At 42.7% G+C, this 26,180-nt stretch overlaps 1 protein-coding gene across 1 annotated transcript in view; it reads left to right on the forward strand.

Annotated features, from left to right (window-relative positions):
* Positions 1 to 26,180, forward strand: part of HYDIN (HYDIN axonemal central pair apparatus protein) — a 464,226-nt gene that overhangs the window by 290,970 nt on the left and 147,076 nt on the right. Inside the window, 14 exon segments of the mRNA XM_078149348.1 lie at positions 1,375 to 1,536; positions 2,544 to 2,634; positions 3,066 to 3,185; positions 4,624 to 4,833; positions 6,921 to 7,058; positions 8,825 to 9,002; positions 11,026 to 11,159; positions 13,760 to 13,884; positions 14,363 to 14,499; positions 15,091 to 15,218; positions 15,341 to 15,532; positions 17,493 to 17,642; positions 22,628 to 22,867; positions 24,533 to 24,692. Coding sequence (XP_078005474.1) covers positions 1,375 to 1,536; positions 2,544 to 2,634; positions 3,066 to 3,185; positions 4,624 to 4,833; positions 6,921 to 7,058; positions 8,825 to 9,002; positions 11,026 to 11,159; positions 13,760 to 13,884; positions 14,363 to 14,499; positions 15,091 to 15,218; positions 15,341 to 15,532; positions 17,493 to 17,642; positions 22,628 to 22,867; positions 24,533 to 24,692 — 2,165 coding nt within the window.

Consider the following 26,180-nt stretch of genomic DNA (forward strand, 5'->3'; position numbering starts at 1 on the left):
TACAATGGTCTCTTGGTGCTACTCATTTCATTCTTATTATTTCATGCAAGTCTTTCCTTGCTTTTCTAAGATCACTGAGCTCATCACTTCTTATATCACAGTAGTATTTCATCACAATCATATGTCGCAATTTGTTCAGCCATTCCCCAATTGATGAACACCCCTTCAATTTCTAGTTCTTTGCCGCTACAAAAAAAAAAAGGCTGCTATAAACATTTCAGAACATATAGGTTCTTTTCCTTTTCCCCTAATCATCTCTGGAAATAGTCCTAATAATGGCATTGCTGGGTCAAAGGTTATAGGTAATTTAATAACTTTTGGGACATAATTACAGATTGCTCTCCAAAATGGTTGGATCAGTTCACAATCCCACCAAAAATGAATTAGTGTCCCAATTTTTCCACATCCCCTCCAACATTTTTCTCTTTCCCCTTCAATCATTTTAGCCAATCTCGTAGATATAAAATGATATCTCAAGGTTGTTTTAATTTACATTTCTCTAATCCATAATGATTTAGAGCATTTTTATATGATTATAAACTGTTTAGATTTCTTCATCAGAAAACTGTTCTTATCCTTTGACTATTTATCAATTGGGGAATTACTCAAATTCTTATAGATTTGACAAAGTTCTTCATATATTTCATATATGAGACCTTTATCTGAGAAACTGCCTATAAAATTCCCCCCTCAATTTTCTGCCTTTTTTTTTATCGTGGTTGTATTTGTTTTATTTGTACAAAAACTTTTAAATTTAATGTAATCAAAATTATCCATTTTACATTTAACTTTGCTCTCTCTCTCTTGTTTATTTATAAATTGCTCTCCTGTCCATAAGTCTGATAATAATGTGTTCCATGTTCATCTAGTCTTCTTGTAATATCTCTCTTCATGTCTAGTTCATGTATCCATTTTGACCTTATCTTGGTAAATAGTATAAGATAAATGTTTGTTGAGATAGAAGGTAAAACCAGATGAAAATGAACAAGCCACGCCCTTTGCCTGATGGAAGACTTTGTTTTTACATATGTATATACATACATATCTATGTATATGCATATACATGTGTGTACATGTGTGTATAATGTGTATATATACTTATATATAAAAACCCTTCAGTCTTTCTAAGCCACAGCTAAAAGAACCGTCTTTTCTTTCTTCTTCTCCTTTCATGGATAGGAACCAAGCGCAGAACTATTCATTGAATGTCAGAGATAATTCTGATTCCTGAATTCTAGATCTTTGACTGAGATCATGGTCTTTTTTTTACCACAAGTCTAGAATTTGAACATTTGTTTTAGAAACAGGGCACCCTCCTTGGCCAGATTACAAACTTCTGGAAATATACTCATAGATCCTAACTTGATGTTGCAGGTTTGAAACAGGGCAACATAAGCCATACACTGGCCCAGTTCATGTTGGGTCTCAGTCATTGGGGTCCCAACAGGATTTACTTCCAGTAACCCCAGCGCCAGCAGCTTCACCAACCCCAGTACCATCAAATTTAGGAACCATTGAAGCAGATGAATTTGTTGAGTAAGTATACCTTTTTGGAAGCAAAGCTAGCAAAGATTCTTTCAGGTGTTCTTTATGTATAGACATGGACATGCACATAGACATGGATATGGATACGGCTATGGACACACACATAGACATCACTTCCCTTTCCTATGGAAATGAGTTTTCTATCCCATCACCTCTTATCAAAGGTCAGATCTAGATTACCACATGGAATAGGGTGGCCAGGTCTTCAAGAACAAAGTATCCCCTCCAGGGTACACCCTCACTATGACATTTCTCAATAAATTATTAATTCTCTTATTGAGCATTTTGGAACCTAGTCAAATATCTGGATAACTATTGACTTTTCTTGAGACTTTATAGAGTGCAGATATGACCTCAAAAGCAGAGTGAGCTGATGTCTGCTTATTAAATTACATTGCCTTTTCCCCTCCTTCCTCCCCTCCCCCGACTCCCAAAGCAATGGGTATTTTCCTGTTGGGCTGAAGGTTTTGCACTTTCCTGTGTAAGGAGCCAGAGGGTGGGGGAGGAGCTGATGAAGGAAATGTAGAAAATAGTGAAAGTACTGACTGTCTGTCCTTAGGCTTCCTACCTAGAATCATAGAATGCCAGAGTTAGGAGGGACCTCAGAGGTGACCTAGGCGTTACCCACCCAAAACATGAAACCCTGTCTCCATCATACGTGACAAGGGGCCACTTAGTACCCATTTGAAGATCTTAAGTCATAAGAAACTCACTGCTTTCCAAGGCAAACTATTCCACTGGAGGATAGCTCTTATGGTTCGATTGACCCTACTTTTGCTCAGCATCTTGAGAACATGCCTGTCGTGTTTTGTGGAGCTATCCCCAAGATGGTCTCTTTCCATTAATGCTATTTCCCTGCTCTTCCATTTTGTTTGTTCCATATTGAGGGGAACAGGGGATAAGGTTTAGGGGGAAGGTGGTGACAGCGTCACTGAAGTGAAAGGCTATCCTCTGGTAGCCAACTTGCTAATTCTCCAATATCTGATGAAATTCTCCAGGCATATCATTCTGGATGAGAATAATGTGAATGAAGAAGGAGAAAAGAAGCTTCTACAGACATCAGACATGGTCAACACAGTCAATGAAGAAGTAAAGTTGGTTTTTTTCCCCTAATAATGGACTGACAAGAGAAGGACCCCTTTCATAGGCCAGGAGTGTAAGGGGACGTCACCGGGTCTAGGTAGAATAGGGTTATGGAACATAACAATAGTCACTTCCCTGATGGGGCATCCATGTCAACGTACCCATGTCAAATGGACCAGGCCAACGGCACTCTTGCCACTTTTCTATGACATGAATTGTATTTTCTCTAAGGTGAAAAACTGCAGTGTTCTGAAATGCTGTGGATGAACATTTTTGTGCAACTCCAAGATGAGCGGTAAAGTCTAGACAGGGAAATGGAATGGAGTCCATGGACACTCCATGTTACAGATGAAGGTCGAGCTAAGGGATAGGGGATAGGGCCTAGGTGTAAAGGAGAGTAAAATTTGCTAGCTTTCCCTTGGACTTTTTATTTCCAGCCATTGAAATCAAGCCTCGAAGAAGAAGAAAGAGCAATAATACCCCAGAGCCAGGTGGAATTTCAGGAATCCCTGCGGATCTTTGAACAGGATGAGTCTCTCACCATTGGGGTGGAAGAAGTGAGTTAATAGCTTGTGCTTGCTCTTCTCATACGGGATTTCCCTCCTTTCTCCTCTGTCCCCCGGCAAGTTCCCAATCTGACCTCGTCCCTCACCAGGGTAACTTCAGCTCCAGATACTCAAGAAAGTTCTTGGTACCAAGACTCCAAAATATCATCGGAGTCTTAAGTTCCTACTTGTACCTTGTGCTGTGCTGGACACCATACAAGGAAGGGACTTCCTGGAACCACAGCTCATTCGTCACTGAGTGTTGGCAAGAATGGGCCAGATCTCTTCCGTGGGGTTCCTGTTGTCTGTTGAAAGAAAATGAAGAGGCTGGAATAGAAGACCTCCAAGGTCCTTTCCTCCTCTAATTCCTATAATCCTATCATTTTATGGCAATAGCTCCTAGACCTCCTTTGCCCAAGATGCTATGGTTAAAAGGAACACAAACAAGCTCATTATGCTTTGTTCTAAAAAAAAAAATAGATCTAATGAACGTAAGGTAACAGAACTGTCTTCCCAAGCGAGGATGCAGAGAAAGGTTTAGATTACAGCTGTTTTGCATTTGCCTTGCTGGGGACAGGAAACGCAATGTTGTCGTCTTCTAAGCTCTCTGCTTTGCATGATGCCGGGCATGAAGCAGATGCTGCCTTAATAAGTGCCTGTTGGTTGCTGCGATTGAACTACCAGCATCAGAGCCATGTCCATGGACCAAGCACGCTGCCAGTTCAGATCATATGTCAGAAGTGGAAGGGACCGTCGAGATGGCGTTTTTCCCTTTGTACTCTATCAGAGCTGTGTCATTGCTTGTAGGCCTGACATCTGAGGCTCAGTCTAGATAAATTTGGAGAGGCTCATCACCAGGATAACTACCAAGTGAAGAATTTTTCAGCCACAGCAACTTATAATCTTTTAGGGTCTATACCTTAGGGGAGGGAAGACCTATAGCATCGTTGCACATTGCACCATCCAGTCCAGCCTTATCTTTTTCCAGATAATAAATGAGTCATATGGTAAGTGGGAGACCCAGTATTAGAACCCAGGTCTCCTGATGCTCAGTCCAGTTCTCCTCCAAACAACCTCAAATTTCCAGAAAGGCAACTCCAGAATGTGATAGGGGGTCTCTATGGCACTGCCCAGAACTAGCTTACATTTTCAAAATTAACTGCATGGATGGCACAAGGGGGTAGGAAGTTGAACCTGGAGTCAGGAAGACCTGAGTTCAAATCCAGCCTCAGACACTTACTAGCTGTGTGACTAGCAAGTCACTTGACCTTTTTCTGCCTCAGTTTCCTCATTTGTAAAATGAGTGGGTTGGATTTGATGGCCTCTAAGGTCCCTTCCAGCTCCGTATCTATATTCCTCTGACAAATGTTCTGCAAACTGACCTAACCTTCCCCTTTTGGATGTTCTGCAGTGGGCTACATGTTGTCATATTTCATGGTTTTCTCTACAGGTATTTGACATCTTACCCCTCTATGGAGTGTTACCGCCCCTTAGTAGCCACCAGGTGTCATTCTCATTTTATGGGCACTGTGACATCATTGCTCAGGTGAAAGCCCTGTGTGAAGTGGAGGGGGGCCCCACCTATGAGATTACGCTGAAAGGAGAAGCTTCATTGGTCAGCTATCAATTTGACAGAAAGGAAATTAATTATGGACTACAGGTACAGCAAGTTGACTCCAAGTAGCTCCTGTCCTTGCCTTAAAACTAGTCCTAGTCCTTGATCTTCTGCTCTTCTCCCTCTGAATTCAATTTCTTGGATGGTTCACAGTCACAGCTTCAAGTATCACATTGTAACTCAATCAAATGATCACTAAATGAATAAATATTTAGTAAGTACCTGTTATATACAAGACACTGCTAAGAGCTGAGGATACAAAAACAAGCAAAAGGCAGTCCCTGCCCTCAAGGGGCTTACAATTTAACAGACTCTCAAATATCCCTCTCCAAACCTAGCAGACCTGCCTTTCATCTACCTGCTCACTCACCAAACTGCATCTCCAGATGTCTGTAGGACATTTTGATTCACTTCTCTCAGAGCTTTGGAAAAAGGTACCAAAAATTAAGGTCATTGTCATTCCCCTCAAAATGGCATCTCCTTCTACTTTCCCCATTTCTGTCACTATCTTCTCAGTCCCCCATTTTCCATAACCTCAAAAGCACTTTACATAATTCCATCTCCTTTACCTCCCCCTGTCTAGTCAATCGCTAAGTCTCACTGATCATCTTCCACAATATTTTACAGATTCAACCCTCCTTAGTTATTTCCACAAAGATTACCATAGTCCAAGGCCTCATGACTTCCCATGTAAATTATTACAATGACCTCCCTAATTGTAGTCTCTCCTAACCACCATCAGTTCCACATGAGAATGCCAGATTCACCTTTCTAGATTACCATTATCATCACATCACTCCCTATGTAAGTGACAACAGTGACTCCACAGCCTATTGTATAAAATCAAAGCTCATCACTTTGGTCTTCAAGGCTCCTCCATTAACTGGGCACACTCATAACTAATCAACTTGGTTTTTAATGAGTCAGTCAAACAGCAAGCTTTTATCAAGGGCCTACAATGTGCCATGGACCATGCTCACTTACTATTCCCAAATATACTTTTTCCTGTTTCCATATTTTCATTCATTCGTTCTTTTTTTTTTTTGATTGAGTGAAGAGGCCATTCTCTGCCTCATTTCTAATCTAGACTTAAACACTGAATGGGTGTTGCCTCAATCAAACTGAGACCTGTTAAAGACCTTAGCTTGAAAAGGCCAAGGTCCCCCACTGCATCCTGGGCCATCTCCAGTCATCCTGATCTGACCACTGGACCCAGACGGCTGCAGAGGAGAAAGTGAGGCTGGTGACTTAAATCCAATTCACTTGCGTATCATGGCGTCACCTCCCTGACATCACGGTCCTCTTCAAGAACAGAAGACAAACAGCAAGACAACAGTTTTCATCCACTCTGTTCTCTGGCCTTTTCTCTCTGCCCATCTAAAACTTCTGCATCCTTCAAAGCTGGCCTCAAGACTTAACTTCCTCTTAGCTCAAGAACCGTTCCTTGATTAATTCTATCCCACACTGATCTTTGGCTTACTTGAATTCCCAAAACACGTGTGTGTGTGGTCTACATTATATTATCAGAATTTGGCTTACTTATTATTTGAGAGTTATTTTTGGCTATTTTAGGCATACACCTGTGGTTTTCTTCTCACCTGTATTCTCCTTCCCCCAAGTAGATTTTAATCTCTTTATGAGCAGGCACTATATTGTGTAATTCCATTCAACTTAGTGAGTCCCCCCAAAGCACAGTGCTAAGAGCTAGGGATGTTGGCTTTCAGCTTATCTATCCACAGCATGTAGTAATGCCAGGTGTGTTCTAGGTGCTTGCTGTTTAGTTGACTGACTCCCCCATGGTACCTCTCAGTCTATACATACGTTATAGACTACATCTGAAATCTAGGCTTCCCTGTAGAACCTCTTGACTTGGTTAACCAAAGCAGTAAATTTCCCAGTGGAGCTACCAACTTTGGCTAATGCCTTCGCCTCTGAGATTACATTCTCTCTACGCATGTAGATCTTGTCTGTGCCCATCCACTCCCATTCAAGTGTGAACTCCTCTCTGAGGAGGCCTTTCTTTGTACACTCAGAGTTTAGCACAGGGCCTGGCAAACAGTCAGTGCATGTGGCAGTGTCTAACAGGCTACCCGATGGTGCTAATTAATCACTTTCCCACTTATCTTTCCAAGCTGTTTGATCATGTCATGGAAAGTGAACTCACCCTGAAGAATACTGGCAAAGTTGGCTTTGATTTCAAAGTTCTTCATGGGAACCAGAGTTCTTTAGATGGCCCTCAGCTTGGAGTGCCTCTGATCCTGCCTTGCTCTGTAAGTACCTGAATGACCGGGATAGAAAAAAAGGATCAGTCTGTGTAGAGAGAAAGCCTGCATGAAGTCACAACCCAGATGTATGTGTGTGTTGTGTGCATTGTAGGTGTGTGCATGTGCAAGTATGTGCACAGGTGCATGTGGGTGCACGTGTGGGTGTGAATGTATGTGTGTGTGTGTGTTCCAAGTGTGTAGGATTGTGGTTAGAGTGCCTTAAATATTGAAGGAACAGAAATTTGCTTTAAGAGGAAACAAATATTTTTAAAAGCAAAATCAACCCAGGATCTGTCCATCTATCTGCTTTGATTTCTCATATTCTCATCTTTAATTTTCTTTAGCCAGCAGTTCTCTCCAGCCATTTTTCCCTTCAAATGGAAATAAATTTAAGTTCCCTGGAGCTCATTTCTTCCCTTTCCCTGAAGGTATCGGGTCAACAATTCACTTTTGAGCCTCTTAAGGCTTTTGTTTTAGCTCCATTGTCACTATAGGTCATTCTAATTCTAATTCACAGAATTATAGAATCTCCAATGGGAAAGGGCCTCAGAGGTCCTTTCATCCAAACTGTTCTTGACCAAGAATCTCCAAGAATGAAAATCCCAGAAAATTGTGTTGAGCCAAGTTGGTTGTGGAAAGGAATGGAAGGGACTGAGTCTGGTTGACTCAATTTTGAGTGGCCAGTACCATTTATGAAGTAGACTGGAAACAGTGATCAAGACTTCCAGCTGAAGAGAGTGGCAGATTGTAGTAAAATGTGAACTTTGTTGTTCAGTTATTTCAGTCAGGTCCAGCCCTCCCTGACACCATTTGTGAGGTTTCTTGGCAAAGATACTGGAGTGGTTTGCCATTTCTTTCTCCAGCTCATTTGACAGATGAGGAAACTGAGGCAAACAAGGTGAAGTGACTTGTCCAGAGTCACACAGCTAGTAAGTGTCTGAGACCAGATTTGAACTAAGGTACGTGAGTCTTTCTAACTCCAAGTCTGGCACTCTATCTACCACACCACCTCGCTGTCCCTTAAAAAGTGAACTTAGTATGCATCAATTGTGCAGTGGCGGCCAAAATTACTCTGCCCTGGTAAGACCACCTCCAGAGTATTGTCTCTGTTTCTGGTTGCTGCATTTTAGGAGGACAAGCCAGGGTACATCCAGAGGAGGAGAACAAATGGTAAGGGGACAAAACCAACCTGGCCAAGAATAAGTTGAAGGAATTGGGGAAGAAGCAGGAGTAGTAATGGATGGAAGATACTGGGAGGCAGATCTCAGGTCAACATAGGTAAAAACTTCCTACAAGTAGCCATGCTGCCTCCAGTGGTAGTGAGTTCCCCATTTCTAGAGGTTCTTAAGGAGAGACTGAGTGACTACATGTCATAATGTTGTACAGTAGATCCCTACTCAGGTAAGATACCCAACCTCTGAGCTCCTTCCCTGCTTTGAGATTCGATGAGTCTGTGAATCATAGGACTAGACTTTCTGGCAGCCTGGCTTACCATGCAGAGAGCAAGGCCAGGATCAATGCTCACTGCAGTTTCGTAGTCTAACAAAAGATTTTTAAGATTATCACTCTATTTGTTGGATTTGCTCCAGTTTTTTTCCTGCCCAGAGCAGACCCAGGCTGCACTGTCTTCCTTCATAACTTAGTTCTATTCTTTCTCTTTAAATATCCTATTAATAAGAATTCTCTCCACTAATTTTCTCATCATTCTTCTGGATGAACTGATTCATGGCCTTATTCTTTGATTTATTCTTGCTCTTTCTGGTCTATCGTAGGGTTACATTGAATCGAAACAAGAACAGGTGTTAAAGGTTTATTACCTGCCTGGAGTGCCTGAGGTCTTTGAGAGGAGTTTCCAGGTCCAGATTGCCCATTTAGAACCAGAGACCCTCACTCTGATGGGAGAGGGGATCTTTCCCCAGATCTGCCTGGATCTCCCAAGGAACATCAAAGGTATCTAACTCTCAATCAAGGGATTTTCCACGTATGGATAATGATATTTTCTGGTGACTCAGTGAGGATGAATGGCTTGTTGATTTGGTAGAACACTTGATTCTCTTCTTTTGTCTGACTGCACACATGACCACAAGAGGAGCAAAGAATTGGACAATTATCCATTGAATTCACCAAATGCTTTGTCCCCAAATATCCTCAAGGGAAGCCCCCAAAGAGAAGACTTATCAGACAGTTTGGGTGCCATTCCCAATGGGGATTCTCCACTGCTACATCAAGAATGGTCTCCTCATAGGGGCAGCGAGGTGGCACAGTGAATAGAGTCAGGAGGACCTCAGTTCAAATCCAGCCTCAGACCTTTAACACTTACTAGCTGTGTGACCCTGGGCAAGTCACTTAACCCCAATAGCCTCACCAAAAAGCAAAAAAAAAAAATAATAATGGCTTCCCCAAAAAACTTTGTCCTTAGATTTCTGACAAGGCCTGGCTCCTCCTCCCCCTCTTACCATATTAGCACAACAACAATAATGGTGCCCCATAAGTACAATGTTCAGAAGCTTCTCTACCACAAGATCTAGCATCATTGTGGGACAAAATATTCAGGAAGCCTATCACCAGCCATCTCATTATTCACATTAGCTTGGCTCAGGTTAAGCATGAAAGGCAACCTTTAAAGAGTAGTCTCTTGTTTCAGTTTCTAGTTCTTCCTGCTGTCCCGCTCCATACATTCCTCCTCCCCCCCAACCCAGTACAAATCAAAACTTTTGCAGTTGCTGAAGAAGCAAAGTAGTTTTGATCCAGGTCCCAGTTCTACCACTGAAGTTAAGTCAACAAGTACCTACTATGTGCTGGGCCGTGTACAAATCCAGACCCAAACTTTTTTCTTCTCAACTACCCAAACCCCAACTCAAGTGCTCCCCTGAGTTTAGCCCGTGGAATGTCCCCAAGCTAGACTCTCCCTTTCTTGGCACCCAACCAAGGACAATGGTGTCACCAATGTTCTGCCCTTCCCCATGCTCTTTTGGAAGTCCAAAAAGCCCAATTTCCATCATCTCTACAGCCCTCCCCCGCTTTACCAATTTTTTTCCTGCCATGACATGGAATCTGACTGGTCATTCCTCACGGTCTTCTACCTCTTCACATTAACATAAACAGGAGCATATCTCAAACCCAATTATATTTAAATTTCTAAAGCAAGATTATGGCTACTTTCAATCCATGTATCAGAGAAGGAAGGCTTTGCAAAAGGGTTGGGGGAATGTCTAAAATAACTGCATCGGCTGTCTACACTTCCCAGGTTAACTCCATCATTACTCACTTTGTTTTGGTCTCAAAGACTTAGCTGCACAGCCATCCTGTTTAATTAAGTTTCATAAGGATTACTCAGTAAATTTGAATGGTTCCACCATCATGGCACCTGTAAGCCCATTTACTAGGGGTCCATAACCTTTTATTATATTATGGGCCCTTTTGGCAGTGTGGACCCTTCTCAGAATCATATTTTGAAATTCACAAAATAAAATGCACTGGCTTACAAAGAAAACCAATTATATTAAAATATAGACTGTAGATTGAAAGGCCATCATCATATGTGATTTAGCAGGGGATCTAGTAATTACAGGAATTGTGAAGCAGTGAAAAATATAAATTGTATTTCTAGATGTCTGCATCTGTAATGTGATTTGACCATAGCTGTGATTTCTTTTGGTGACCCTGTTGCCTATGTTCATAATTGAAGGAAATGCTGAATTTCAGTGAAAAGTTAGTAAAAACAAAGATATCATTTTTTTGCAGCCTACTTTATGGACTCCCTAAAATGTATCTAACCCTTGATTAAGAGGCCTTGGTTTAGATTTTCCCATTCTATTTCAAACTTCAGGTAAAACAATACTGCACGGGAAGATGACAAAGTTCATTTTCCTTTCATCCCCCTAGAAGATGAGAGTCAGTATGGGGGGAAGCACCACAATTCACACTTCTTTACTGACTCTGCTTTTTCTTGTCTCTCTCTAACCACCAACAGGGAACGAAAAGTATGAGGAATTCTTGAGAGAGGCCAGAAAAAATCTGGGGAAGGAGCTCAGCAAGGAGGAGTTGCCAATCTATACAGATCCAGCAACTGAGACCACATCTGAGGAGGAGTGTATGGCAAGCCATGTAAGAACAGCTGTTCCCTCTGCAGAGCATCTGTGTGTGCATACACAAAGGCATACATACATACATGCACACCCACTCACACCCACACACATGCACACTCATACAAACACATGTGTGCATATAGTCACAAACAGGCACACTCATGTGCACATTCACACACTTAGAACACAAACACATACTCATACAAATATACTCACATGTGTACACATACACATGCATATTCACAAACCCATGTGCAGTATATGCAGTCATATACACTTACACACTCATTCATACCCACACACTCATGCAATGCGCATTTCTATACATACCCACTCACATAATATGCATAAATATACGTATGCATACCCGCTCAGATGCATCCAGACATACAAACAGACTCACAAATACAAACGCACTCATATGCACATACTCACACATGCACACTTATGCACACAAACGCATGCTCATACCACGGTCATACTCACATGCACACGTGTGTGCCCTCAAACATGTACACAAATACACACACATATGCAGGGCTTTACTCTTCACAAATATGTCATGCTATTTTATTTGAGCTGATGGCCACTTTGGCAAATAAAGAGAATGGAGTCCTGCGCAGCCTTATTGGTAGTCATCCAGTAGTAGGAGATGAGGGAACCAGTGTATTTGCCCAAGATGGAAGCACCTTCTTCATGGCAGGGATGGCCTTCTAACAGATAAAGCTGTTTCCCCAACTGAGCTTCAAAATCTTACCCTGAGCAATGCATTCCTTTGTATTTTGGTTGCCTCCAGCTTTTTTCAGTTGGGCACATGGGTTGTTCTTTCTTCTAGCAGCAGTAGAGTCCTGGTGGCATTGTCCCTAACACATCACAGGCAACCACAGGAGACGTATCTAGGGCATAGTACAAAGGCTCCAAATGAGGAGGCAGGACCTCTGAGTTGGAGTCTGGGTGCAGTCACTAACTTCTACCGAGTGACTTCTCTGGGTCTGTTTCCTTGTCTGTCTGACAAAGATCACTGCATTTGTGGTAACTCTTTGCCATGAGGATCCAGTGAGATTCCATATGGAAAACATTGCATTAACTTTAAAGGGCTTGGGAAAGATGAGCTACTCTTGCGAATGACTGGATGCCTCTGGATCTTCATTGGAAAAGGAAGGAGACAATGAAAAGGAGAAAACAACAGGGTCTTAGAAGAGGCTCCTCGGGGAACTGAAGGCGAACCCTCCTAAGGCCACAATTTTGTGGAGGCTTAGCACTAACCCACTATATCAAGTAGGACCCTGGTCTCTGCAGCCAGTCATGGAACTTCCTATTAAAGAAGACCTCCAGAGCCATGAGGTGTCCAAGAAATACTTTCATTCATTCAGCAAAAACATTTGAATGAAACCATCATATCTTTAGGTAGACCCAAATTCAAATTCAGCCTCAGACACTTGCTAGCTATATGACCGTGAGTGAGTTAACCTGTTTGCCTCAGTTTCCTCATCAGTAAAATGAGGGTAATAATAGAACCCACATCCCAGAGTTGTTGCAATGGTCAATTGCTATAGAAATGCTAGCTGTTATTATTTCATTTGTATCTAGGGCATAGGGTTAGGGACTGCAGCAGTCATTTATTTCATTGGTACAGGGGACTCCCAGATGAGGAAATTCCCTCTATCAATGCAGATCAACCCCTTCTCTGCAACCTCCTGTCTTGGAGAGTTGTCTAGAGCACAGAGAGGTAAGGCAGCTTGCCCAATATGTGTAAGAGGCAAGACTTGAACCCAGACCTTCCAGACTCCAGGGTCAGCTCTCTGTCTGTTACCCCAGGTCACCTTCTCACTTAACATGTTTAGGAATTTGTGACAGAGCCATTTGAAAGATTGAACTAACTTTTCTATAAATATACCAAACTGCTAAAAATATAAAAAGTGTGTGTGTTTCTTCACAAGGAACATAACTAATGATATTATTCCCAAGATAGGCACAGGATTCCAACTGGGATAAGAGTTTTCTAAAAAGTGAAAGATATGTCAAGGAAGCCTTTTGAATTCCTCAGAGGAAGTTTAAAAATAACTCCACTTTTTATTGTCACTATTATTGTGGTTTTCAATAACATTGAACAGAGAGTTAATATTTCCAACAGTCTGTTCATGTTCCACGGCTTCCCTCAAATAAACAGCTTGTATCTTAAGGTCTGCTCCACTGCTAACATTTTCTCCCTCCTCCCACTAGAAGACAACCACAGAATGCTGGAAGTGGAATAGATCATAGAGATTATCTTCCTCAAGCCCCTCATTTTATAGAGAAGGAAGTGAATCTAAAGAAGAAGAATTACTTGCCCCAAATTCTCACAGATGATTTGTGAGATTTATATAAATTTAGATGAAGACTTACATAAGTAAATTCAGAAGATGTGCATAAGGATCAGAACAGTCTCATGGTCTCTGAATGCTTGGTTTGGCCCCTCTGTCTTCAGCCTCATTCTTCATCCAAAATCTAGCCACTCCAAAGCCGCAGTTCCTGATGATAATGACCGTCATTGGTTGTCTGTGACAGCTAAAGATGCATGAAGGTTACTTTTTTTCTTTGAGAAAAGGAGTGACTGTCTCTTGCTTTTTATTGTTCTAGTTAGATGTCCAGCTCCAGATGGAAGTAGAGAGGCTGATCATCCAACATCATGCTTTAGAACAACAGAAATTACTCAATCTGGAGGGATCTTTCTTCGGTTACCGATCTCGCTGGAGATTGCTCAAGTGAGTCGTTCCTCTGCTTATTGTTTTCAGAACATGTCAGTTGACGAGTCTAGAGGAAGACGTATGAGACCTAGAGATTAATTCTCTTGCAGTAGAATTACACAAAACTGGCACATCAAACGTTATCTGGCATCAAGTTAACCAGAGAGATCTTAAACTCGGCTCCAAAGCCAGAAAGCTTTGACTCTGTCAGTCAGTTGACAAGCATTTATTAAGAGTCTGCTATATGCCAGGCCTATCAACAGGTACAGGCACAGGCACATGAAGGCATTTGGTAAATAGTACAAGTCTGTAGACTGTCAGGACAAGACCTTGTTTCTAATCACAATTCAGGTAGCTGCTCTGAGTTGTCCCATCCCAGGAACAGGACGACAGAAGCTAAAACACATTCTCTCCCCTCCCCCTTGATAGCTCTCCAGATGTGAACAGTGCCCTAGATGGGGCAAGCTCGCGTGACCAATGCCATTCACCGTTTCAGGGCTCATCTTCCCGAGTATATCCTTGACTTTGGCTACATTATTCTTGGTAATGTCCGCACCCACATTGTCAAAATCACCAACACCAGCAACTTGCCAGTGTCTTTCCACGCAGAAAAGAGTGCCCTTCATGACTCAGGTAACATGCCAAGGACATCTTCCCTTCTTATCAGGGAGGGGCTCTGTCCCCACTCCTTGTCCGGAGCTGGTATCATCTTTTTACCCTGTGCCTCTGGAGTACATTCAGTGTGGCCATGTCCTTAGGAGAGACCCGGTCTCTGAAGGTCTTCTCCAAAGTGAAGCCTGGATGACCACTTGGGTGTGGCATAGAGGAGGCACCTCTAAGCAAGTCATCACTTGTTTATTTCACATTTTGATAACTATATTTCAATAGAATTGAAATAATAATATATTTATTATAGACAATAGTCCTACATACTTTGTTTTATGCATTTTAAAACATCATTGTGAGAAGGGGCCCATCAGCTTTACCAGACTCCCAGAGAGACCCATGACACAAAAAAGGCGAAGAACCCCTGTTTCACAAGTTTGGGTTGGACCAGATGACCTTCTGAGACCTCTTGCATCTCCAGGATGCTGTGGTTACTGGTGCTTGGGTCAGAATAAATGCTGGGAAGATCCATCTTTTCATCCCCCCTTCAAAGGTTTCCCCTGCCCTTTAACCTTTCCTATCAAATGGTGAAGAGATCTTCTTACCGTTCTGGTCCAGGCTTTAGTGTACAGCTCGACCGTGTGAGGAATCTGCCTTTTTGTGAAACGGAAGCGTTCGAGGTGAGATGTGACCCGCAAGCGGCCAACGTCTCCGTCGGAAACAAAGAAGTGATTCTGCCTATCAAGGTAAGGGGGAGCGTTCAGACTCAGTCCCATCACTTGACAGTCAGGGTGGTTCATTGTCCTTGCTCGGTCAGTCTCCCCGCCAGGTGAGGGCATGCTCTGACACAACCTTCCTCTCACTCTAGGTATTGGGTGGGCCGACGCTGAACATCTGCCTGCGTGCCAAGGTGACCATACCGGCTCTCTCCTTGTCTCATGACAAAGTGGAGTTTGACAGCATCCAGTGTGGGCAATGCCAGGTGGCTACCATCCAACTTCACAATGAGTTGCCAGTTCCCTGCGAATGGTTTATCTCTAACCTTAAGCAGGTCTCCAAGGTAACCAGAAGGGCAAACTCAGGGATCCCAGTTCTGGTGTCCAAGCATTCTGATTCAGTGAATATCTGTTGAGCTTTTACCACATTCAAAGTACTTGCTCTAGGCACTGGGAGACACAGAAAGAAACAGGATGGTATCTCTGCTCTTGTGAAGCTTAGGGGAGGGGTTAAGGGGCAAATACCAATAACCAGAATATGAGCAGAATATGACAAGCACCCTAAGAGATCGTAAGAGCTAATATTGTATAGCCCTTTGAAGTTTACAAAGCACTATATATGCATATACATGTATGTATACATACACATGTGTGCACTTATATTATACACAGATGCTTGTATGTATACACATGTGTGAATATATAAATACATATCTATACTACATACAGACACATGCATATATGTGCAATGCATGGTGTGCACATAGGCATTGTGTGTATACTTCTGTGTATATATACATGTGTGTACACATGCATAGTTGTACACGCTTGTATACAATTTCTCATATGACTAGCACAACAACTCTGGGAGATAATCGTTATTATTATCCTCATTTATAGATGAGGAAACTGAGACAGATAAGAGAAAATATAACTTGCCCAGGGTTACACAGCTAATAAGTGTCTGAGGCAGGATTGGAACTCAGATCTTCCTGGATTATTTACTCCATGTACTGTGGTTGGGAGGTATATTGTAGAGGGCTCACAGTATCAGGCACAGAAGCTTGCATTTAATTCAGTGCAGAAAGATGTGAGCTAGTGGGAAAAAAAGTTTAATAGGACAGTGGTGTGGCCTGGTATAAGCCTTCAGAAGATTAATTTGGCAATGGGGTCTAGGACCAATTGAAAGGAAAGTGATTAGAAGGATCATTTGGATGTGATAAGAGCCTGGAAATGAAAAAATAAAAGATTCGATTCATCTAAATGTTTGTTCAGTGCATCAGCTTTATGGAGGGCACTGTCCAAGGTCCTGCACTGCAGGCAGCATTAGAAACACTAAGATTAGACATCAAAGTGGATGCGAAGAGGGTGGGGAGAGGAGTGGGGAAAGAGAGAGAAGTAATCACAAGAGACTCCAAGATTTTGTGTCTGGATGATTCAAAATGTTGGTACAGTTACGATAAGTAGGAAAATTAGAAGGAGGTATTGATTTAAAATAAAGACTAGTCTTTGTTCCCTTGAATTTGAGGGGCCAGCAGGATGCCCAAGGGAAGATGCCCTGTGGGCAGCTAGAAGTGTAGGACTGAAGTTAAGGGCAGAGGATGGAGCGAGAGAAAGAGAAGTTTGGGAGTTATGGGCATAGAGGTGACAGAAGGAAGATGAGATTGCCCAGGAATGTAGAAGAGAAAAGAGGGCTAAGAATGGAACCTTGGAGGACATATACTTTTTGGAGTTTGTTTTGTTTGTTTGTTTATTTGTTTTTGCTTTTTTGGTGAGGCAATAGGGGTTAAGTGACTTGCCCAGGGACATACAGCTAGTAAATGTAAAGTGTCTGAGGCCAGATTTGAACTCAGGTCCTCCTGACTTCAAGGCTGGAGTTCTATCCACTGTGCCATCTAGCTGACCTCAAGGACATATACTTTTAATAAATAAGAAGAACCAATGAAAGAGATTGAGAAAGGTCAGGCAGGAGAAGAACCAGAATGATGTCCATGGCCATAGAAGCAAAGGAAGGAGAAAGGAGAGGGATGGTCAGCAGAGTCACATTTGATGTTGTATGAATTATAATGTATTTAAGCTACTGTTATCCCATTAAGACATAGCAAGCAGATTTTTTACATTGTATGGGAAAATTTTTTTCTATCCAATCAGAATTGCTACATACTCTGGTTTCTAATTTGATTTGGTCTTCTGGGGAATACATTAGAGTAATACTACACCTAATCTTTTCTCAACCAACCAAAGATCAGGTCTATTCTCCATGAAAATGGATCTCACCAGCTGATTTTTTTTTTCAAATACCAGCTGGACAAGCGCATGCCAAAATACTTAAGGAGGAAGCTACGAGCAGAATTAAAGCCAAAGCCCCAGGCCTTTGATGTCCTGCCTATGTCTGGAGTCCTGGCAACTAAAGAGCGCTCCAACATACAGATCAAATTCATGCCATCAGAAGAGGTAAAACTTCTAGAATGCCTATCAAAGAATAGATTTTTTTTAAAGATACTTCAGCAATAAGATCTTGGGCCTGACTTAACTGAGATCCTAGGGTCTTAAGATGATATAGTTGTTTTGGCCTCAAGGAAGCTGGATTGTCCAATATCTGGTATATGCCAACACAGCTACCTTCTCATGAAGCAGCTTCTGGTAAATCACTTGCTCATGTCTCTTCCCCTTTTCAGTTCTGAATGTTATCACCAGGTGACTGCCACTAACCGAGAGTAACACTGACTAAAGGTGGGCTGACCAGAGAGGGAAATTTCAGAGTTCAGTATCATGGAGGTCTCATAGTCACAAGAGGTGGGAAAATCTAAGTTATGACAATCCCTATGGTTGGCTGAGGTGAAGTGATATTTATTGTTGTTGTCCAGTCATTTCAGGTGGGTCCAATTCTTTGGGACCCCATTTGGGTTTTCTTGACAGAGACACTGGAGTGGTTTGCCATTTCCTTCTCCAGCTCATTTGACAGATGAGAAAACTGAGGCAAGCAGGGTTAAGTGTCACATAGCTTGTAACTGTCTGAGGCCAGATTTAAACTCAGGTCTTTCTGACTCCAGGCCTAGTGCTCTATCCACTATGCCACCTGGCTGCCCCAAAGTTATAAGATTATGGGAATTAAGAAGGAGCAGGAAGTGGGGCACCAGTTTCACCAGACCCTTTTCAGTCTCACTCAGAAGAGGTATGATGGGGATTAAAGGAAATTGCCTCACCCCAGGTCCAGCCAGGTTCCTTATCCAAGAGAGATGTAAGAGTTAAAAGGAACTCTCAGACTACAATTTAGATAAAGGTTTGGACTGAGATTGTCCCAACCACTACTACAGAAAAGCAATTTAAAATACTTAATGTTTTTGATACCTGGCTAAATCACAAAAGAGCTAAAACAGCCTTCGGCACTGTTAGTTAAAAGAGTTGAAGAGATCCACTGCCTTGTGGAGGAAGAGGTCATATAGTAGCTGAAGACCAGCAAATGGTAGCATAGAGCCTCAGAGCTCACCAGAAAAAATTAGCTTGCTTCTCAGTAACACCAATAATGAACCAGCAACTCTGCGTCAGAGGTAGAGAAATGTTCCAAATAATACACCACCTTGAGAACAGGAATTGCCCTAGCTATGCTGAGTCTCTAGCCATGTATGTTCTTCCATACATGTTTCCTAGCCATGTAGGGTCCTTGTGTGCGCCCCTTCTCCCACTATTGATTTGGTAACCTGTCAGAGAGTGTGCTTCTGTGTATATGGAAGATCTTTCTTGTCATTTATTTTGTTATCCTAAATAATTAAGCATCTTTGACTTTAAACTAATGTATTCTCTGTTTAGTTGGTAAAAGAAACACATCAATGGCCAGGGAAAGAGCTTATGAGCTAGGGTTTTGAGTGGATGGTGACCCACAGAGTATACTGAACCGGGTGGTTGTCAGGGAACTCACATGTAAAGTACAACCCAGGGACTACATACTCCACCCAACTCTCTCCTCCCTTTCAATGCTAAAAATTTCTTCAAAAAGTTTTCTCTTACCAATAATTCCACTGGGTCTTGTCACCTCTAGTCTAGGGATTTTTCTCATAGGTCACCAATGTCATAAACACCAAGTCTTCCAGTCCTCATCCTATTCAACCGCTATTGATTTTTTGAGACTCTCCTGGCCTTATGGATATTCTGCCTCCTTGGCTTCAAAGATACCCTGCTCTCCAGATTGCCATCCTGCTTCTCTAATCACTGTTTCTCCATCTCTTTGTTGACTCCTCATTCTCTTCCCAATCTAGTGGAGCTGTTCTCCCAACAGTTTATCCTTGTACCTCTTTTCTTCTCTTTCCCTCAGCAATCTTATTCACTCTTAGTAGCTTAACTACAACCTTCATGCAAATGACTCCCAAATGTATGTATCATAGATCACAAATGACTCTGGAATCTTTCAATACCCAGGATCCAGTTTGGGGTGTTTGGGGGTAAGCATAGTTAGACAAATATGGCTCAAATCCTCCATACAGTGCATTCTCTACAAACAGACTAAGAACTGTAAGTCAAATAGCAAAGCCTTTAATTAAAACAGGAACAGCAAAATTGTTGTGTGTGTGTGTGTGTGTGTGTGTGTGTGTTTAAATTAGGTCCACTGCCATATAAGTGAGTTGTCTATAAATTTTAGTCTTAGAGAGTTGTCTGAGTCACTGAAAAAGTTAAATGACTTTCCCATCATATAACTAGCATGTGTCTGGGGTAGGACTTGAACCCAGGGCTTCTGATCCCAAGGCCAGCCTTATATCATCTACATGTTGCTACTCAAATTGAAGTAGATAACAAGTGAGAATCCTACACACAAAAAGGTACTGATCTCCTATGGATTCCCATAGTACTGGTGGGTAAAGGAATACCTCCCTTTCCTTTTTCCCATTTCCCCTTCCCTTTCTTAGAGTTATGTCCTGGCTTGAAAACCTCTTCCAGCTCTAGCTCTCAGCCATCTGCTATACTTCCTGCTACTTCATTCTCACCCCAGAACTGCATCTCCTCTACTTTTTTTCCTTATAATAATCTCTATGTTCCTGATGCCTAGAATGACCTCCCTCTTCCCTCCCCTTTGCCTATTGAATTCCTACCTAACTCTTAAATCTCAAATCAAAGTCCACATCCTTAATGAAGACTTCATTGATGTCCTCTCCCCAACCACTTCTACCACCTCCAATCTCACATAACACTTTATTATTTCACTCTCTCAAAAAACTTACTGTGTATATTGTGTGTTATAGTTCATGTGTGTCTGCCTTGGCCCCCTTCTAAACTGCAGCCCATGGAAGCCCCATGAAAACGGGCAGCATCTTACCCAGATCTTATATCTCCCTTACATTTCTTCAGCCCTGCTTTCTACTTCAGTAGACTCTACCAAATCCTATGCCCTTTTCTCATTCTTCATTTTTCTTGACCTCTTTACAGCTTTTTATACTTTTAATCACCCTCTTCTCCTTGATATTCTCTCTTCTCTTGGTTTTCATGGTACCTCTCTCACCTGGTTCTCCTCTTACCTATCTAACTGCTCCTTCTCAGTCTTCTTTGCAGGATCTTCAGGTCATCCCTGCTAACCATGGGGGTCCAAGAGGGCTCTTAGGCTCTCTTTTCTTTCACTATACTGCTTCACTTGGAGATCTCATCAGCTCCCATAGATTCAATTATAATCTCTTTGCTGATGATCTTTATGCAAACTAATTAGCTCTGCTAACCACCAGTCTCATATCTCCAACTGCCTGTCAGACACCTCAACCTATATATCTCATGGACTTTTTAAACTCAACAAGTCCAAGACTCATTTCATTATCTTTCCTCCAAAACCTTACCCTCTTCCTCACTTCCCTAATTCTATCGAAGGCATCATTGTCCTCCTTGTAACCCAGGCTTACAACTGATATATCATCTTTCACTCCTCACTCTCTCACCTCCCATACGGCCAATCTGTTGCCAATGTCTGTCAATTTAACCTTCAATGCAACTCTTGTGTCTACCCCCTTTTCTCCTCTGACACTGCTACCACCTTGGCCCAGAACCTCATCTTCTCACGCCTGGACAAGAGCCTGCTGGTTGTTCTCCCCTCCACTCCAGTTCATCCTCCATTTAGCTGTCCTAGCAATCTTCCTAAGGAGCGCATCTAACCCCACCACCTCCATGTTCAATAAACCCCAGGGCTCCCTATCAACTTCAAGATCAAGTACAATATCTTCCATTTGGTGTTCAGAGCCCTTCATGACCTTTCTGCTCTTCTGAGACATTACTCACCATCATATACTCTTCACTATGGTGACATGGACCTCCCTCTTGGTTCTCCCACAAAACACTCCATCTCTCAAGTCACAGCATTTTCCCTGGCTGTCTCCCTTACCTGAAATGTGTTCCCTCCTCATCTCTACCTCTTCCCCAGCTTCCTTCAAGTATCTGATAAAACCCTCCCTTCTATGGGAAGCCTTTCCCAATCCACCTTAATACTAGTGCTTTCTCTCTGTTAATTATCTCCAATTTATCTTATACGTAGGTTTGGTTTTGTTTGTTTGGTTTTTTTTTTTTTGGTATGTTGTCTCCCCATTAGATTGTGAGCTCCTTGAGGCTAAGGACTATCTTTTGCCTTTCCTTATAACCTCAGCTCTTAGCACAGTGCCTGTCATATCATGGGCACTTAATAAGTGTTTATTGACTGGCTGATTGACCTCATATTGAAAACTGTCAAAAATTACAGAAGATAGGAATAATCAATTTGGAGGGATTGTGGAAAGAAGAGCACACTATTGGTAGAGGTGTGAATTGGTCCAACCATTCTGTAAATGCAGTTTGAAATTATGCTAAGGGACAAAAATATTTATACCTTTTTCTGGAGGCAGGGGAACCACTGCCAGGCATATATCCCAGAAATACCAAAGATAGAAGGAAAGGTCCCTTGTACACGAAAATATTTCTATCAGCATGTTTTTGTAGGAGCCAAGAACTGGAAACAAAGTAGAAGCCCATCAACTGGGAATTAGTTAAATAAACTTCAATCCCAGGATATAATTAAGTATCATTATGTTGCACAAGAAGACTTATAAGAAATGATACAAAGTGAAGAAAGTAGAACTAGGGAATCAATATACACAATAATCCTGAATGCCGTGTAGTTATTATGACTATGCCTGGCTCTGAAGAGATGAGAAAATGCCTCTTTCCCTCTCTTGCAAAGATTATGGGTATGGAACATGGCAGGTCAGTGTGGGGTTTGGTTGGCATATCAGTTAATTTTGCTGAAGTCTGTGTTTGTCTGCCTAGGTCTGAATTCTTCCAGAGCAATTTACTTTGAAAAGTTTTCTACCCTATCCAATGATGGACCAGTTGAAAGTATCCATCAGATTTTGGCTTCCTCAGCCAGGAAGCGCAAAAGTATGTCAAGTCTTTCCCTTTGATTGTGATTCTCTGTTTCTGTCCTTTTCCCTCCTCAGAAATTCTATAGCCAGATCCTGACCATGAATATCACTCACAGCTCACAGAAGCTGCCCTTGCTTGTCCAAGGCCACGGACTGGAGCCCCGCCTGGATTTTAACCCCTCTGTGGTAGAGTTGGGGCCTTTGCAGCCTTTTGCTCCTGGCGATGAGGCAGAGATCACAGTGAAGAATCCTTGTGATTTTCCCATTGAGTTTTACTCCCTGGAATTTGATCAGGAATATCTTTTAGAAGAGAAGGTAAGAAAAGCCTACATCCATTCCAGGCTTGTAGTAAATCAATCCCCTGCATGCCCCAGGGGGTTAAGACAGGAGCACTTGGGAAAGGGACTAAAGGCTTCTCATGGGGATTGGGATTTAAATCAACACTTGACCTTACCTAGGTTTCAGACAGCAAGTTCATCCATCTCAGGTAGGGAGAAAATCCTAATGACCAATTTTTTTTTTAAAAATTATCCAGAAACTTCTTTCAAACCATTTAGGGCTATTCATGCATTCAATAAATATTTACTGAACCACCTGGAGGAGCCAATAGAGAGAGAGAATAGAAAAGAGCTTAGAGAGAACCTTGTGAATGCCCACATCTGGAGAGAAGAGAGCTGGGGGTGGGGAGAAGAGGAGAGGAGAGGAACCAGCAAAGGAAACAGAGAAATAGGAGAAGCAAGAGAATAAGTCCAGGAGGGGCAGCTAGGTGGCACAGTGGATAGAGCACAGGCCCTGGAGTTTGGGATACCTGAGTTCAAATCTGGCCTCAGACACTTAGCTGTGTGACCCTGGGCGAGTCACTTGACACCAATTGCCTCACCAAAGGAAAAAAAAAAGTCCAGGAAGGAAAAAGTGTCAAGGAGGCAGGCAGATGGGGGAGGTTAGCTCTGTCATTTGCTTTTTTTTTTAAGGCAATCAGGTTTAAGTGACTTGCCCAGGGTCACCCAGCTACTAAGGGTCTGAGGCCAGATTTGAACTCAGGTCCTCCTGACTACAGGGCTCTATCCACTGTACCACCTAGCTACCTTGTGGCATTTGCTATAAGAGCAAGATGGAGTCTGAAGAAAGGCCACTGGCTGACAATTAAGACCTTGGTGTGGACAAGACATTTCTATCATGTGGTCAGGGGGGCAACCCAGCCACACTTGGCCTCTGTCTTCCTCAACTACAAATGCTCCCCTTCTGGGTCTACCCGGTTGACCTCTGGCCATTCCAGGAAAGCACTGCCAGTCCTCATGCTACAAAGCACATGTGCCCATTCGAAGAACATATATGACAGTAGCCACGGGCCCAGTGGCCCCAAGTCATCATGCAGCTATCTAAAGGGGCCATCTGAGAGTACATAGCACATTTTATACGTCTTCCAGAGAAGATGTTTCCTGTGCACTGAATTATAATCCCCGTCTTTACAAGAACAAGAATGGGACATCAAGGCAGGACCTCTGAGTTATTCCAGTCTTACTCCCCAGATTCCTAATATAAACAATGATTTAACAAATTTAAAGACCTCTCATCAACTCCTGATCTACAAAAAACAAAAATTAATATAATGTGGATTAACTAATAAATCACTGGAAAATAGTTTTCAGATAGGAAAAACTCAGCACTCAAGTGATGAGAAATAAGAGCCCCATTTCACCAAAAAGTTCTACTTGCTGAGTTTTTCCAGGATGTGAGAATCCTACCTGCCTTGAAACCCTGAGCACTTTAGGGGGGGGAGAAACAAGCCAAAAAAAAAAAAAACCACAGTCCTTAAGATAAATGAAAGAGGCCAGAGATTCAAGACACGAGACCGGGAAGGAACAAATAATTGAGAAAAGCTGGCCTAGATATTAAACAGCTTCAAATCTGAATAAGTATAATGGGGGAGGAGAAAGCATTCAAGAAACCAAAGTACACTTTTCTTCCCACTTGGTATAGATTCTTCGAAACCTAAGAGGTTATGATGCCTGTAACACTCTTCTCCTGCCACCTCGAATCCCAGGAGAAAAACTGCCACCTGAAGTGGTTGAGTATTATAAGGAGCTAACACACCTTAAGGAAGAGCAAAAGAACAGATCTGTGGAAGCACAGGAAAACGGTAAGACCCCACCGACAGAGGCATGGGCAGTTTGCAGTGTAGGGAGGACTCTGGGTGATGTACCTTCTGCCCTCATGCTCCCTGTCCCTTCTCTTTGGGGTCACGGGGAAAGTGGCAGGAGGAGGAAGACACAATGAGCAGCCAGCGAACCCCTGGTTGGGTGAAGCCTCCCTGGCAAAGGCTGAAATGAGAATGCATTGCTTCCTTCTCAGCCTCTGTGCCTACACCTGTCTTTTAGGCCCTACCTCATTCCCTTATTCTTGCTGTATTTTGGCCCCATGCCTCTCTCCACTCCTGCACCCCAACCTCATGAGAAATCCTTGAGGTTATCCCTAGCTCCTGGGGGCTGCCCAAGGCATCCTGAATACTCCATATGTCTAAGTGTCTGGCTCAAATTTCTGAGTAGTATGATCACAACACCATTGGGTAGCCCAACCTTCGTATTAAATAACTCTCATTTCTTGCTGAGCATCTTGATAGCAGAATCCAATCCCTTTCTCTTCCCCATCCTTGGCCACACCCTTTCATGAAGATCAGTGTGCTCTTTTAAGGATTATTTACAAAGAAAAGGAGTGAATTTAGAAATATGGCCATGGGGTCACATGTAATTAAAAGCATGTATAGATGTTCCAGCCAGAAGAGGCTCTGATCAGCTCTGTAGCTTGAATAATAAACTGAATACTTTGAGAGGTTCAGACCAGCCCCGGCAGTAAAGTCACCAGTCATTTCCTTAAGGAAGGACCTTCCCTTCTCATCTCCCCTTTCCAGGATTTCCTCTGCACACATCTATCCAATTTCCAGCTTCCTGGGCTGATCCTGTGAACATAATATGTTCAGTGCCAAGTTCAGTGCCAATACAGTCAGTGCCAAGCCCTTAATCAATTATGCCTGGCAGAAACTTGGTTTTCTGTTATGGGAAAGGAAAACTTGAAATGGCACTGAGACTTTTGGGACAACCTGTCTTTCTTTCTGGGACCTTTAACCTGATGTTGAGCTCTAGCAGGTTGTATATGAATTGCTATTCTATATCCCCCATATACACTTCCATCCACACCAATGAAAGGGACAGAAGAGCAATGGTGGGGAGGGAATACCAGGGTCAGATCCAACCTGGTTTTTCACAAGGCAGACCCCATTCCTTTTCCCCACCAAAACTTAAGCACTGCTAGTTTTAACCCAACTCTCCAACCTGCCCAAAGTTTTTCCTCCCAGCCCTCATAGTCTCCTGCCTGGTGGGCAAGAACCCAGAGGAGAGAACAAGCTTGAGATGAGGAAGGGAAATGGGAAGTTCCTGCCATGCCTCTTGGGCTGCTGGGCCCTACCTTGTCCTCTAAAGCCCAGCCACATGGCATCACATAGCTTGGGTTGTTTTCACAGTCCTAGGGCTGCTCTTCATGGCCCCAGAGCCCACATCCTCCCCAGGCCCCACCACAGCAAGCCCTCTCCCAATGCCCATGCTTCATTGAGCTCCGGTCTCCTCCCCATCCT

The sequence above is a fragment of the Phascolarctos cinereus genome, unplaced genomic scaffold (genome assembly GCF_003287225.1).
Source record: "Phascolarctos cinereus isolate Bilbo 61053 unplaced genomic scaffold, phaCin_HiC Scaffold_2;HRSCAF=192, whole genome shotgun sequence".
In the NCBI taxonomy this organism is placed as follows: domain Eukaryota; kingdom Metazoa; phylum Chordata; class Mammalia; order Diprotodontia; family Phascolarctidae; genus Phascolarctos; species Phascolarctos cinereus.